Here is a 14,632-nt window from a genome sequence, read left to right as displayed (position 1 = left end):
TAAATAAATAAATAAATAAATAAATAAATAAATAAATAAATATAGAACTAAGGCAGTCTCCGTCCCTATCCTACTTAAGTAGCCTATTTGAACCTCTTGCAAATTGCCAAATGTATCTTGTAAAGGGATATTAATATTCAGCTTTGCCTTGTGCGCCTTCCTTGATATTAGACTGCATGTGTATTTTTGAGTGGCTTAATGATTCTGAAGTACCATTTCATGTAAGCATTTGTTGCATTATAATGAGTTAATTAGCAGTGTGTGTTCGAGCATTTGAGTTTTATGTGACTCCGTCTATTAATTAAAAGTTTTGAAGCTAAAATAAAATACAGCAGTGGAATAGAAACGCTGTGACCTACAAAGACATTAGTAGTTTTTCAGGCAAAGACTTTGTGCCTTGCTTTAAATGAATCTATCACCTCATTGGTTAACTTTGTCCAATCAGAAGCGCATGTGGGAGGGATTTCCGTTTGCTGCGGGGCTTGGAGGGAAGTCTGAAAACAATGTACCGTAGCTTCATCGAAAAGTAAAAAAACAAAATGTAGATAAACTGTGAGTTATTGCTTTAGAATCTGAAACGCTCGCCCAATCGTCCAAGCTGCATTGAAAAAAAAATCATGTGAACGTTTTGCCGGCTTAAACTTTAGGAAAACGTAGTTTAATGTACGCAAACAATAGCTGGATTTCTGCAGCTTGCAAGTCGCCGTTAGCTCTGCTTGCTAACGTGAGCCAGAGCCACGTAGTTTATTACGCGCTGCTCGGAAGATGTTCACAGTTTAGATAAATTAAAAAACAAGTATCGCTGGCCATGGATCGACACACGAGGAGACTGACGAGTCAGCTGTGTAAAGCGGTGAATGAAGGAGATCCCAGGTGAGGTCCATCCCTTTTTCTTCTTTCCCCTGACATGTCCTGTGTTGTAAACATGCTACAGCCACCCACGTCAGACTAACATTAGGATTTACGTTTTTACATTTGTATACCTTATCCAGCTCTGATCTCTCAAAAAGAAAATCAATACTATCCACGATGTCGGTTTTCCAATAAAAAATTAAGTGTGCATGAACTCTATATGTCTACATAGCTACATATTTCAGTCCTTACTAGTTTGTTACGGGTGTTTTCATTTTTCGATATGTTAGTTAGTATTTGTCAGTGTAACACGTCTTGCTTTCGTGACAGATCTGTGCAGCAACTTCTTTTACAAGGCGCAAACCCCAATCTGGTGGGTACCAAAGGGGTAGCTGCTGTACACTTATCTGTTGGCAAAGAAACTGAGAAGAACATAAGATGCTTGAAAACCTTGCTGCAATATGGAGCTGACCCCAATATAAGGTATAGATCCAAAACAGTCACTTAACATCATATACATTTAGTCACTATAGTGTATTTTAAGTCAAAGAAGCAAGACAGTTTTTCAGCCTTAGTTCTGGGGTTTTAACACAAGCATTGTATTAACTCACTACTACATAGTCCCCCATTTTATAAAAGGATTGTATTTAATATTTGCATGAAAATGCTTTGCACTTAATGACTGCCTGAAGTGTAGAAGCCTTGGACATGCTCTGCCAGACCTCTAATGCAGCCACCTTCAGTTGCTGGTTTGTTTATGTCTATGCCAGTGTCTTCAGTAGCTGAAAAACATGCTCTCTTGGGTTGCCCGTTGAAGGACATCTTATTTATTTTTCTATACAAATTCTTGGGTTGCTTTTGCAGTATGTTATGACTGTCATTCCTAAACAATTGCTGCAAAAGTTTTGTTAAACTCTTTGAATCAAAACGTGAAGTCTGCACTCCAATCCCATCTGGATTGTTTCATTTAAAATCTACTGTTGTGGTTTACAGAGACAGAATTGCCAACATTGTGCTGTTTGTTTACTTACCGTGGTATATCAGTAGTTGTGTTTGAAATATTGGCCAGATTTTTCATAAACTTTGCACCGACTTGTAATGATGAAATGTCGATTTTAGGTCATCAGAAGGCCTCACTCCTCTTCATGTTGCTGCACTGTGGGGATGTTATCAAAATCTCAAGCTGCTCTTGATGAACGGAGGGAATCCATATATCAAAGATAATGTATGAATTGCTTAATCGTGGCTTTTAGACTAGTTTTTGGGAACATTTAGGTTAATCTGTTGTTTATATTTGTGACAACTTCAAGAGAATACCTGAAGGGTACTGTAAAGTATACTATAAAATTCTAATCTTTTGCTTTGAATATAGTGAACATTTTACTTTGAGTTTGCTCTTACTTCCGCTTTATTAATCCAGGAAGGAAACACTCCACAGCAGCTTGCAGAGCAACAGGAAAATCGAAAATGTGCCCATCTCCTTCAGGAATACCAGGCTGGCCCAACAGACACTGAGGAGGATGACATACCTCAGTTCCAATACTGTAAGATGACCTTTTTCAAGTCTTTGACAGTTGTATAATCACACTGAGAGCGCTGTTGAGAAGCTCCGCTACCGATTGTGAAACCAAAGGAGTTAAAACATTGGCAGTAGCATTACCTGTTTTTACTATCAAATAATGAAAAAACACAAGAACTATAACCTGCAGAACTCCCCGCCAGGGTGTAAAGAGTGGATAAGAAAAGTTTCAGGTTTGTCTTTACAGAATTTTGCTGACAGACTGAACTATGTTCATTTTTTTCCTTCACAGCTCTGTATTCCGACCAGACAGACATGTCCAGCTATCCTGAATCGGACTACAGCTTCAGTTCCCACACATCCATGATAAGTGACTTTGGAGAAGCCCCACTGAGCAGCACAAGGCGCTCATCATTTTTTAACCTGTCTAACATTAATGGACGACTAAGTTGCAGAAGTGTATCGCATCACAGACCATCTTATCCTTCCATACTTTCAAGCACTCGCATGTCTGCGGTGGAGCCTGCAGCTGCAGTATCGAATCTTAAAGAAGATGGCAATTGTACCGATGATACCACATCGAAAGGCGAGGAATGTACTGCTTCACCTGATGGCATAATCCCTCCTTCCAACTTCCCTGCAGTTTCCTTCATGCGAGCAAGTCAGAAGAGCGTGAGCTTCAGGGATGACGTGGATGAATATTACCCTGTTTTCAGCCCCGAATCTCCCCAACAGAATCCTGCTGTTGATGGCTGCCAGCGCAGCTTACCTTTTGACATATCTGAGTATTCTGATTTCCTGGATTCAGAACGCATGGCTACTATTTTACACAAGCAGGGCATTGACGCCACATCACCGGATCATGTCTACATTTTCTGCAGGGAAAGCAGTGAGAGCACAGAAGAGGACTTGGAGAAAACAGTCCTTGTTCACTGTGCTTTGGAAGAAAGTGATGATGAACAGGAAACAGAGCGTGTAAAAGACACTCAGGGGAACAGTGATGAAAACAAAGTACACTGCCATGCCGCCGGCAGCAGCAGTGGAACTAGTAGTAGCCATTATAGTAGCTGTGAGAGTGACCATTACACCAGTGCTCTGGATGCCTCTGTAAACCCTGAATGTCTTTCACTTAGTGCAGCAGATGATGTTTCTGCCAAGACTGCATTAGACAGAAAGACTCTGATTTCTACAAATTCTGATTGTGAACTTACAAAGATTCATATGGAAGCTAATACTGATTCCAAACCTCAAACGGTTGAGCGTTTATCAGGTATGCTTAATAAACTGACCTTGTCTGGAGTAAAAAATCCAAACAATGATATAGTTCAGGGTTGTGGTGGTAATGATGTAGACAGTCCAAGTAAGGAAGATGTTGTTGAGTCCGCAGCAGTAGAAGAAAAAAGTGATCATCCATTCACACCCAGTCCTTTTGTAACAGGCAGGACACGCTCAAGAATGAGCCGTTGCTCGCTGAGAACAAGCAGAACTGAGAGCCTCTCCACATCTTTGTTCGAAGATACCCTGCCTACACCAGTTCGAATACGCCGCCAGACTCCCAGATCTCCAACCAGTGAAGAGTTTTATAACTCACCACGCTTACCATCCAGTGCACACTGCTTTTCAGGCAGACCCACAGAAGGAGGGTGCTTGTCTGTGGACTGCCAAGAGACACAGTCCAGTACTCTCAGAGGCTCAAGTGTTAGTAACAGCCAGGCTGATACGCTTCTCCTCTCTACAAGTGTGACAGACTCTGCTGTTCAGTCACAGACTTTGTGTGACACGTTTCTACTCGAGAGCAATAATGACAATTCAGTCAGTGCTTATGAGAGAAACATTGCAGAGATTGCTTTTGCTATGCAGGAACAGAACTGTAATCTCACTGAAGACGGGGAATTTCTGACTGACGATCTGACAAGTTCAGATGAGACAACTACAAAGAGAAATGTAAACGATACCCCTCATGAGGAGCAGGTAGAAAGCCTAAACAATGAAGATGCCTGGATAACTAGGGACTGTAGCTCTCTGCCAGACTCTGTGTCGTCATCATCCACCTCCAGCTATGGTTCTCCAAGGAGATCCAAGGAGGACTCAGATTTTCCCTGCACCCCAGGTACTGGCTGCACACCGAGGTACAGCATGAGCAGGCTTTCAAGCTGCCGTAGGCCACAGCACCTGGCTAACCTGTCCTACACCCCAGGAGGGCGTCCACACATTCAGGATGTGGACGAACCAGTAGAGTACCTGTACACAGATACCGAACGCGGCCACAAACTGATTGAGACCCATGTCCCACCTACAGCAGATACCTCCCTCAGCTCCAGCGTGAGTACTACCAGCAGTGAGGAGACCATACTTTATGACTGGCGTACTTTGCATGCTGACATGGTGGACAGCAAAGAAAAAGAGAATCAGAAACCCCAGGTGGAGGTACAGAAGGCGGAAAATGAGAAGTGTGTGGACAATATTTTGCCAGAAATCAGAGGGATAACTGACAAGGAGCTCAGATCGAGGCTGGTGGAGCTGGGGGAAAGTCCAGGCCCCATCAGCAGTCGTACAAGGCCCACCTACATGCGAAGACTGTGCCGCCTGGTACAGGAGTCCAACTGCCAGTCACAATATCAACAGAAGAAGTTAGAGCAACCACAAGCAGGTAATGCTTTATTTCAAGTTTTTAAGTGACTTAAGGTAAGTTGAGCTCTGTTGTAACATTTCATTAAATATAATATCTACTCTTAAAATATATGAACACATACATTGACATTTAGTTTTTTATTTTTACAGATGCAGGTTACAGTCCAGAATTGTGTAGGGTTCTGGAGACCTTTAATCTTCCCAATTGCCAGGCTGATGAGCAGGCTTTGTGCCAGCAGTTTGACCAACCAGATCAGAACAGGAAGTGGAGAGAGGGCATCATCAAGTCCAGTTTCAACTACCTGCTGCTTGATCCAAGGTGCTTTTACCGTCATTTTTATTTATGTTTTGTTTTCTTCTGTGCATTCAGAGGAGATGAGTTGTTGCTGACTGTGTGAAAATGTTCACATTCACACTTCAGTAGATGCATCAGAGAGCACTTGTGTTCTGGATTCACCCCTATAAATCTCTAGTCATATTAGTTGTCTAAATTGAGCTAGTAATGGGCTTGTTTGTGTCTAATACAATACAATAAAATACAACTTTATTTATATAGCACATTTAAAAACCAACAGTATACCAAAGTGCTTCACAATAAAACAGCAGGTTAAAACATGAATGAACAAAGTACTGAATATGCTAACAGGTCACTGGCACTAATTACACAAGAATAAAAGTGAATATTAAATAAAACTTGCTAAAAACACATAGGTTTTAAGTAGAAGAAGATATTAATAAAGATAAAATTGGAATTAAGTATAAAATACAGGCGTTAACCAACCGGGAAAGAAAGATTAAATAAGTGAGTTTTTAATCGTGATTTAAATAATTGGATGGAGTCAGATGCGCGAATAGCAATGGGAAGGTTGTTCCACAGGTTAGGTGCAACCAGGGCAAACGCACGGTCACCTCTGCTCTTATGCCGAGATCGAGGCTGTACCAAGAGTAATTGGTCGGACGATCTGAGGGCTCTCCCAGGGGTGTATGGTCTAAGAAGTTCGGCGAGATAGCTAGGGGCTGCATTATTCATAATTTTGAAGGTAAGCGGCAATATTTTAAATTTGATGGGGAGCCAGTGCAAATCAGCAAGGACAGGGGTGATAGAGGCAAACCTTCCGGTACCAGTCAAAAGGCGTGCCGCAGCATTTTGGACAAGCTGTAATCTATGGAGAAGAGCAGCAAGTAAAGGGAATTACATTAATCTAATCTAGAGGTCACAAAGGCATGAATAAGCTTTTCAAGACCCTTATGTGGTAGACGCAGTTAGTAGAAGCTAGATTTGACTACAGAGGACACTTGTTTGTCATATTTGAAAGAGCTGTCCAGCAGCACACCTAGATTACTAACGGTGTCAGAGAGAAAAGTGGCAAGGGATCCAAAGGTATCAACTAGTTGGCCCTGGGGGAAATGACTGTCAAACACCACAATTTCGGTTTTCTTTTCATTTAAGATAAGAGAGTTGCCCAAAAGCCATTTGACTTCTCTCATGCACTCTAGGAAGCAGTGCAGTGACAGCAACATCGTCACTTAGCTGAAAGTAAATTTGTATATCATCAGCATAGCAATGAAATGACATGTTGTATTTTTCAACGGTTAAGCCTAGAGGTAGCATATAGAGTGAGAATAACATTGGGCCCGACACAGAGCCTTGAGGCACGCCACAGCAGAAGGATGCTGCAGAGGAAGAATAGGTACCCAGAGTGACAGAGGGGGACCTTGTTCGAAAGATAGGATTTAAACCAGTTAAGGGCGTCACCTCTAATGCCAACTGTATGTTCTAATCTCGTTAGCAGAATATTATGGTCCACCATATCAAAGGCTGAGGACAAGTCCAGTAAGACTAAGACCGCTGAACCACCTGAATCGGCAATTAGGAGAAGATCATTAAGGACTCTCAGCAGAGCTGTTTCAGGGCTATGACGTGGTTTAAAGCCAGACTGAAATTTATCACTGATCTTGATGAATGAAGTTGCGAGAGAACGATCTTCTCCAAGATTTTGGACAGGAACGGGAGTTTGGAAATCGGCCTGTAGTTCACAAGGTCATTATGATCGAGGCTCTTGTTTTGAGAACAGGCTGCACTATGGCATTTTTAAAGGCTGTCAGAACATGGCCAGAAAGCAATGAAGAATTCATTAGAGTTAAAATACTGGGCCCAATTGTATCAAAACTATCCTCGATAATGCGTGATGGGAGAATATCATGTACAGAATTTGTATTTTTCAGTTTTTCAGCTATTTGCTTAAGAGCAGTGAGTGACACTGGCGCAAACTGATGAAAGGTTGATAAACATCTTGGGGTGAAAGCAAGGCTCACAACTAAAGGGTGTGAAGACTTGAGAGATAAAATTTTATCTGTGAAGTAAAAATTGTTCGCAGAGACCTGGAGACGACACCGTCGGCATTTCATGACAGGGGTTAACCACTGAATTAAAGATTTTAAACAACATTCGAGGATTAGGGCTATTAGTCTCAATAATTTCAGAAAAGAAAGCTGCGTTAGCCATTTTAGCAGCATTTTGAAACTTCAGGCGGCTGGTACGTAAGATATCAAAGGATACCTCGAGCTTATCTTTTTTCCACCTCCTCTCGGCTCTGCACCACACACGTCGTAGGGCACGTGTTGAGTCGTTTAACCAATGTTGGGAATTGGTTTGAGGACATTTCATTTTAATAGGTGCTACAACGTCAAGGATAGAGGAGCATGTGGATAGCAAAGAATTAGCAAAGTCATCAACTGTATGAGGTATAGGACAATCAGTAATAGTGGGTGCAGAATTAACGAACACCACAGAAAAATTAGCCACAGTTTCAGAATTAATTATGGGCATAGGGTGTCTGAGGCTCTCAGGGTGCATAAATCAACATCAGAAATAACTGGGAAGTGATCAGAGATCCCAACATTGTCAGTGTTCTTAATACAAACGTCATATGAAAAAAATAAACAGATCAAGGGTATGGCCTTTAGAGTGGGTTGGTTCATTTAGCCACTGAACAAGGTTAAGAGAGTCAGTTAGAGCAAGAAAGTCTTTGGCTAATGGATCATCCTTACAACAGATATCAATATTAAAATCACCAGTGATAAGAACACCGTCATATTTAAAAAGAACAGATCCTAATAGCTCAGCAAAATCCTGTATAAAAGCCTTGTTGTATTTCGGCGGTCGGTAGACCACAACACACAGAGTTATAGAAGAATCGGCCAACTCCAGTAATTGAACTTCAAGGCTAGGGTAGGTAGGGGAGGGGAGCTGCCGAATTTTATGTTTATTTTTAAAAACTGAGGCTAAGCCACTACCTCTGCCTGTAAGCCTAGGTGAGCTGAAGAAGGCACAGTCTGGGGGGAGAAGTTCCGAGAAGGAGAACGTCTCACCAGGGCTAATCCAAGTCTCCGTCAGGAACAAAACAGCCCTGAGGCGAGGAAAAAGTCATTTAAAACACCAGCGACCTTACATTTAGTAGAGCCATCCGTGTCATGGGCGCCATGTCCCTACTCGTAGTGCGTCGCAAACGGCTTAGGTTGCTGTGATGCACGCCACCTCTGGAAGACGTTATCCAGGTCTGAATAGGCAGGCATGGGACTGGGAGGGCTGGGTAAACTTGCTGTCCGACGGAGCAGATCCACCGACGACTAAGCGATCTGGCAAGAAGGCAATCACGGGAGGAGGAGAGAGGACGTAGAATATCCATGCTAGCATGTGGATTAGCCATAGCCTGTGGTTTAAGGTAAGCCTTAATACGGACGTGAATGCCACTCCGTTTGCCCTGCTTCCTATAGCGTTTCTTGTACATGGTGGGTAGGGGTAGTCAGGATATGCTGGTGGTGGAGTCTGATTGTGACAGGGTGGCGTCTCCCAGAGTCCAGCATGGATCGGAACCATAGGAGTGAGAGAATTGAAGATTTAAGTGTTTGTCAGTCATAAGTAATTAGTGCATTGCCACCTGATGAGAATATTACCAAGAGAATGAGGAATACAATGCAAAAGTCAACAAAGAGGGGTTGAAAGGAGAGGTGAAGACGGCCTGCCGAGCACACTGGCACCATCTTTGAAACCCCCAGTTTAAATGTCTAAGCCAAATATAGTTTTAAAATAGAATACCATAAACACCTCTCAACTCTAAAAATATTAATTGAATCGTTTATTTCCCTCTCTGACAGAGTGACAAAAAACCTTCCCTTTCGCAGTCACACCATGACCCCAAAGGAGTGTTTCCAGACTTTTATCCATGCTATATTTTATGTTGGCAAAGGAAAACGCTCCCGTCCCTACAGTCATCTGTACGAGGCTTTAGAATACTTTAAAGGTGACAAAACCTCAAAGGTAAGGATGCAAATATTGATCGGTATTAATATATCGTATTGAAATAGTCTTTAATCGCGTAGTAAATATGTAGTTTGATTCTTTTTTTTGTTCTTCCTTGTCACAGAAACTGTGCTCCAAAGTCCAGCACATCCTTCAGGTGTGGAACACAGGGCAGGGTGTCATCTCTCTGCATTGTTTCCAAAATGTTATTCCTGTGGAAGCCTACACAAGAGAGGCCTGTATGGTGGAGGCGATTGGTGAGTGCATGAGGGCGAAACTTATCAAAAACTGTGAAATAAACATCACTACAATCCACAGCACGACTGCTGAGTACTTCCCCCTCTTTTTATGTATCAGAATCTGAAACCACCCTTGCAAACATCAGCCAAATAGGGGAAGGACCAATGATGTTAGCGGCTCATCACTGCCTCATTGGTGCCTTAAATTACTACTGTTGAAGTGTACACCTCCATGTTTAATACGTCCGTGTTGTTGAGTCCTAGCGACCTCTTGGAATATTGTAATTTGTAATTTTTAATATTGATAATTGTCTGAGTATCTTTTTTCTTTGGCAACCCTGCATATATTAAGTTACTCTGAAGTGATGGAACAGTGGTGCAGTGTTTAAGAAAAAGCAAAAAAGGTTTGGGGTTCAGATCCACCAGCCGCTTGGGTCTACCTGTGGAGATCCATGTGCGAGTGTGCCCTGGCTGGCACGCTTTTCTCAATGCCACAGGAAGCTCTTGTTGTGCAGTGCAAGCAATGGAAAAGAATGGGTTTTAGAGCATGGTGCATGTTGCATTCTATGTGAATGGCTTATAAGCAGTTAAAAAATAAAAATGGGCGGATAGAGGACAAAAAAACCCTGAAACTGTATTATTTTAAGATATTAACACAAACATTCAGGAAAAATAGAGAAATTGTATCTAATAGCAGCATTAAGTTTGAGCGATATTAACTAATACTAACATTTTACTGTTTAAACCTGTGATAGATGCTCGGTTTGGTTTTCATAAACTGCTAAACGCAATACTGTGTTTGACAACACTGATAGATTTGTCAGTGAAGCAACTTGACTTTCTCAACTGTTGCAGGGTTGAAGATGCTCACGAATCAGAAGCGAGGGGATTTCTATGGCATCGTGTCCAACTGGCAGACAAAGAAGAAACGGGAGCTCGGCATCCACCTGCTGTACCGTGCCATGCAGATCTTCCTGGCTGAGGGTGAAAGACAGCTTAGACCAGCTGACATCAGACAGTAGAGACACCCACTTGCAGTGGGGTATGAACTGCTTAAACACCAGAAGGGAAAATACCACTACTTCAGAAGACGACGCAATCCTTCATTTTACAAAGATTGAGTAATGACTTTAAAATTAAGAGCTCTGGAACTTTTACCTGAATTTTATCATCTTTTGCTGATAAACTAACACTGAATCCTCATACCCAGGGATTTGCAGTTTGACAAATGTGACATTAAGTTCAGTTATAGCATCTTAAATGTATATCGTGGTCATATTTTAAAATATCCTTCTTCAAAGTGCTCTTAGCGTATTTAACGCTGCGCCATGAGCAGAGAATGATGGATTTGAACCCCAACTAGCAGACATTTTCTATTGTTTCATATTATGCTAGCTGAGATCTTTTACTTGTAGTTTTTTTTAAAGAGTACTTGAGGATTTCACTTTGAAAACACACATTTTGCATTAAATTTTTTCATGGAGATTGAAGAGCTATTTTCTGAGCATACTTTGTTTGGTCTGGCCAGATGTGGTTAACACGATGACACAATATTATCACAAAACTTTAAAAAACTCAAGATTTTAATAATAGAAATCAAGATCAAGCTATTTACTACAAACATTATTCCCATTTGGTTACTTTTGTTGACTCTTGTAGAATAAATTGGTTATGACTGCAAAATTTTCCAAAGAAGCAAGGAGAGCAGTAAACACAGGAACACCTAATCAGGTTACTATTTCTGTTTTTAAAAAAATGTTGTACTTATCAGGGCTTTTTAACTGTGGGTTAGCATGTTAGGTTTCCTAGAACCTCATTGTGTTCTAAAATAGGATCTTTTGTCATTTGTAAATATAGTATTTCAGTTAAATTGCATTAAAAAAAAGTTGATGTGGGTACATTTCTATCCAGGTGTTTACAAAATCAGCAGTAGAGGCAGGATGCTTTAGCGTTGTGGGTCAGCTACAGACAAATGTTACACTTTATTGGCAAAACATTTGATCTATTATGATTATTTCTGCAACTTTCTGATGTTATGAAATAGATGTATCCATTATTAATAAAAAAAAGATATACAACTTTAAAAGGAACCTTTTTTTTTTTTGTGCATCAGACACTACAGAGTGGTTGCACTTAATAGCAGTTGTGTATATATATACACACACACACGCACACACACAAATAAATGTTAATGTAATGCAGCAACAATTTGGATTTTATCTTGAAATAATGGAGATGTTACATTCCACGTCAAATGAATAACAAGCACATACTAATAAGAGAAAGTTTGCTTAAAATTGATTTAATTTTTAAATCATGTGTTTTTAAATCTGACCTTTGGCATTGATGTTTCTCCTTTGTGCATATTAATTTGTGCCCTTTGACGTATGCCATTTACTGACACTGCACCCTGCAGCATCCTCTCCACAGTCTGTAATACAGTTACATAGCAGATTGATATGAAAATGGTTATAGTCAGGTGATCTTCATGCATGGCTTTGAATAATAATATAATAAAAAGATATGCTCAGTAATTCTAACACTTATTTTAAAAGTATAAAAAAAAGCTCAGTTAAAACTAAATAAATATCATTTCATCAATATCATAAAAAAATATCATTATGAACTTTTTTGCTATGTTTTTGAAAAACAAATGTACCATTTACAAACTGGTATTAGAGCAAATGAAATTGTGTTCCATTGTTTTTGGAGGGTATTTCTGTTCATATATAAAATAAGCAGCAATTTATTTTTTGTGATTCCAACTAAAGCCGGGTGAGCTTCATCACTAGGGCCAACTCCATATACAATTACATAGTTTACTGGAAAATAATAGTGTTAAACCCAGTTTTTGCCATTTGACTGTGGCTGACCCATTTAAGGAAGTACACGAATGCTTTAGCTGGTTGGAAGTATATCTCCATGATCTGCATATGTGAAGCCCAGCAGACTTTCTGAGTCAGTAGCAGAAACAGTTTCAATGTTTCAGGCCATTTCATGTGGTACTCAGGATATTCTGAATGTAAGTTATATCTCAATTATCTCATAAGACATGTAAAAAAAGGAAGGCTAAGTAGTGACATTATTACAGTGTCAGGATGATGTGGAAGCTCCAGGTATTACTTTATATCACAAAACAACACTAATTCTAACAACTGGAATTGCATTTTAGATATACATGTGTTGCACCCCTCCCCAAATAAAAATCTACGTTCAACTTTTCCATGAGCGAGTAAAGCGCTGGATATATGACAGCATTAACCTTTAACTCTTATACAAGTGGTATGAAAACAAACTCTACTATTTTAAGTGTGTAATAGCATGAAAACTGTGTAGATTTATTTAGCCCTCATGTTGTTGTTATGAAAAATAAAGCCCCTTCTCTGTAGTCTGTTATTTTCACTGTTTTTTGAATTGTCATGCACAAAAATACATTGTTGCAACTTATGTAACTGTGTGATCACATGCTCTATTTTGACTTTCTGTGATTTCAATGTAACAAAAGAAACAAAATACATCTGCAAACTGTTTCACTGGTTTGTCCTTTCTTTATTCCCAGTCTTTGGTGGCCCTCTAGTGGACAAAGGAAGTAATTAATTTTGTTATTATGTGTACAAGGCAATTCTCTTGACGTAATAACTTCTCTTTAGCTGCTGTAGTTCACTGAAGGTGGTTTTTGGTGTAGCCCACATGTCATGCAGATCGTTGAACTGTGCTTAAGTCTGATGCGCCTTCATTTTGTTTGTACCCGCCCCCCCTTAAAAAAAAATCAACGTGACCTTCGGTTGCATCTTTCCTACACACCCACACACAAAGAAACACACAAAGTCATTAACAGTGCGCATAAAACTGCTTTGTGAGAATGAGTTATCTCTCTACTTGGTAAAATATTCACAACTAATTTTCAAAGAATGTTCTTTAATTACTGTTATCATGACTCATTCTGTATCATCTACAGCTTCTTGTTAGTGGTTAGGCAATATTTCTCACATGATCTGCACAAGAACACTAAGTGTACTCTTATTTGCCACTGGTGTCAGTCCTGAAGGCAGTAACGAGGCCTGCACATCTCTTATAAATGGTAAATTAAGTAACTGCTTCTTTCCCCTGCAAACATTTCTGAATTTAGACTCTTTAGATAACATCTTAAAATGATGGACATTAACTTACATAATATAAGCAATCGCAAAAATAGAGGCATGTCTAAAATTAAAGAATATAAAGTAGGCCTGCTTTTAAAGCTTCAAATTACTGTTACAGTACATGTGGTGAAACTAAAGTGAAACTAAAAGACCACTTGCAGGGGTTTTCCAATTCCACCAGTAGTGTTCTTGATTTTTGCTGGAAGTGTTATAATACAGAATCGGCACACATCAGTTTTTCATTTGAAAAACAAGCAGGTACTTTCCTGGTAAGGTAGCTCAGCAAACCCCAGGCAAAAAAAGCATCTCTCTGGCCTTGCACTTTGTAAACTTCAGAAAGAGTCTAAAGAGTAGCTTCGCATATACAAGAATATTTTCACAACTTAAGAGAATCCTTAAATTTAATGCTATTTTCAAATAGAAAACTCTTTGCAGGCATATATTGCGTAATTTATAAATGGCAAGTGGAAACCACACTACAAAAAATCAAAGGGTAAAAACTGTGTATTTAATGTGTAACAATTTTGTAGAAGTTATTTTTGCATCTTTTCGATTGTTTGGATTTTAAGTCCTGGTGTTGTGTATGTATAAAGCTATATATACACACCCCCACACACACTCTACTTTAATACTGTAACTCAATATATTCATCAATATTACATTTGTATAACTATATAGAGGCACTTGTGCTACATAACTTGAGCTGTCTTAACAAATCAGCTCTGGATCGCCTTCAGTCTGTACAGAATGCAGCGGCAAGACTTTTAACTGGTACAAACAAGAGGTCACACATTACTCCAGTTTTGGCTTCTCTTCATTGGTTGCCTGTAAATTTTAGGGTTCATTTTAAAATTTTAGTTGTAACTTTTAGAGCTCTGCATGGTGAAGCTCCCCAGTATATCTCTGACCTGTTGAAACCTCATGCTTCATCCCGAGCACTTAGGTC

At 39.9% G+C, this 14,632-nt stretch overlaps 1 protein-coding gene across 1 annotated transcript; it reads left to right on the top strand.

Annotated features, from left to right (window-relative positions):
- The first annotated feature begins 457 nt into the window (after positions 1-457).
- LOC102197462 (ankyrin repeat and LEM domain-containing protein 1) lies at positions 458-11,614 on the top strand. Its single transcript, XM_005730317.1, has 9 exons — positions 458-873; positions 1,183-1,335; positions 1,972-2,077; positions 2,273-2,396; positions 2,664-5,021; positions 5,153-5,321; positions 9,161-9,323; positions 9,430-9,562; positions 10,400-11,614. Exons 1-9 carry the CDS (start codon positions 809-811, stop codon positions 10,564-10,566), a joined length of 3,438 nt encoding a protein of 1,145 aa, XP_005730374.1. The 5' UTR covers positions 458-808; the 3' UTR covers positions 10,567-11,614.
- Positions 11,615-14,632: the final 3,018 nt, after the last annotated feature.

Source organism: Pundamilia nyererei, unplaced genomic scaffold (assembly GCF_000239375.1).
Source record: "Pundamilia nyererei isolate P.nyererei 1_Seehausen unplaced genomic scaffold, PunNye1.0 scaffold00036, whole genome shotgun sequence".
Classification (NCBI taxonomy): Eukaryota; Metazoa; Chordata; class Actinopteri; order Cichliformes; family Cichlidae; genus Pundamilia; species Pundamilia nyererei.
The sequence above is the reverse complement of the archived record's forward strand: the minus strand, read 5'-3'. Positions and strand labels throughout refer to the sequence as shown.

Bases quoted from the DNA above. Each gene is read 5' to 3' on its own strand.
- LOC102197462 (XM_005730317.1), top strand. From the start codon at position 809: ATGGATCGACACACGAGGAGACTGACGAGTCAGCTGTGTAAAGCGGTG. The intron at 874-1,182 runs GTGAGGTCCATC...CTTTCGTGACAG, and splicing joins GTGAATGAAGGAGATCCCAG to ATCTGTGCAGCAACTTCTTT. The intron at 9,324-9,429 runs GTAAGGATGCAA...TCCTTGTCACAG, and splicing joins AAGGTGACAAAACCTCAAAG to AAACTGTGCTCCAAAGTCCA.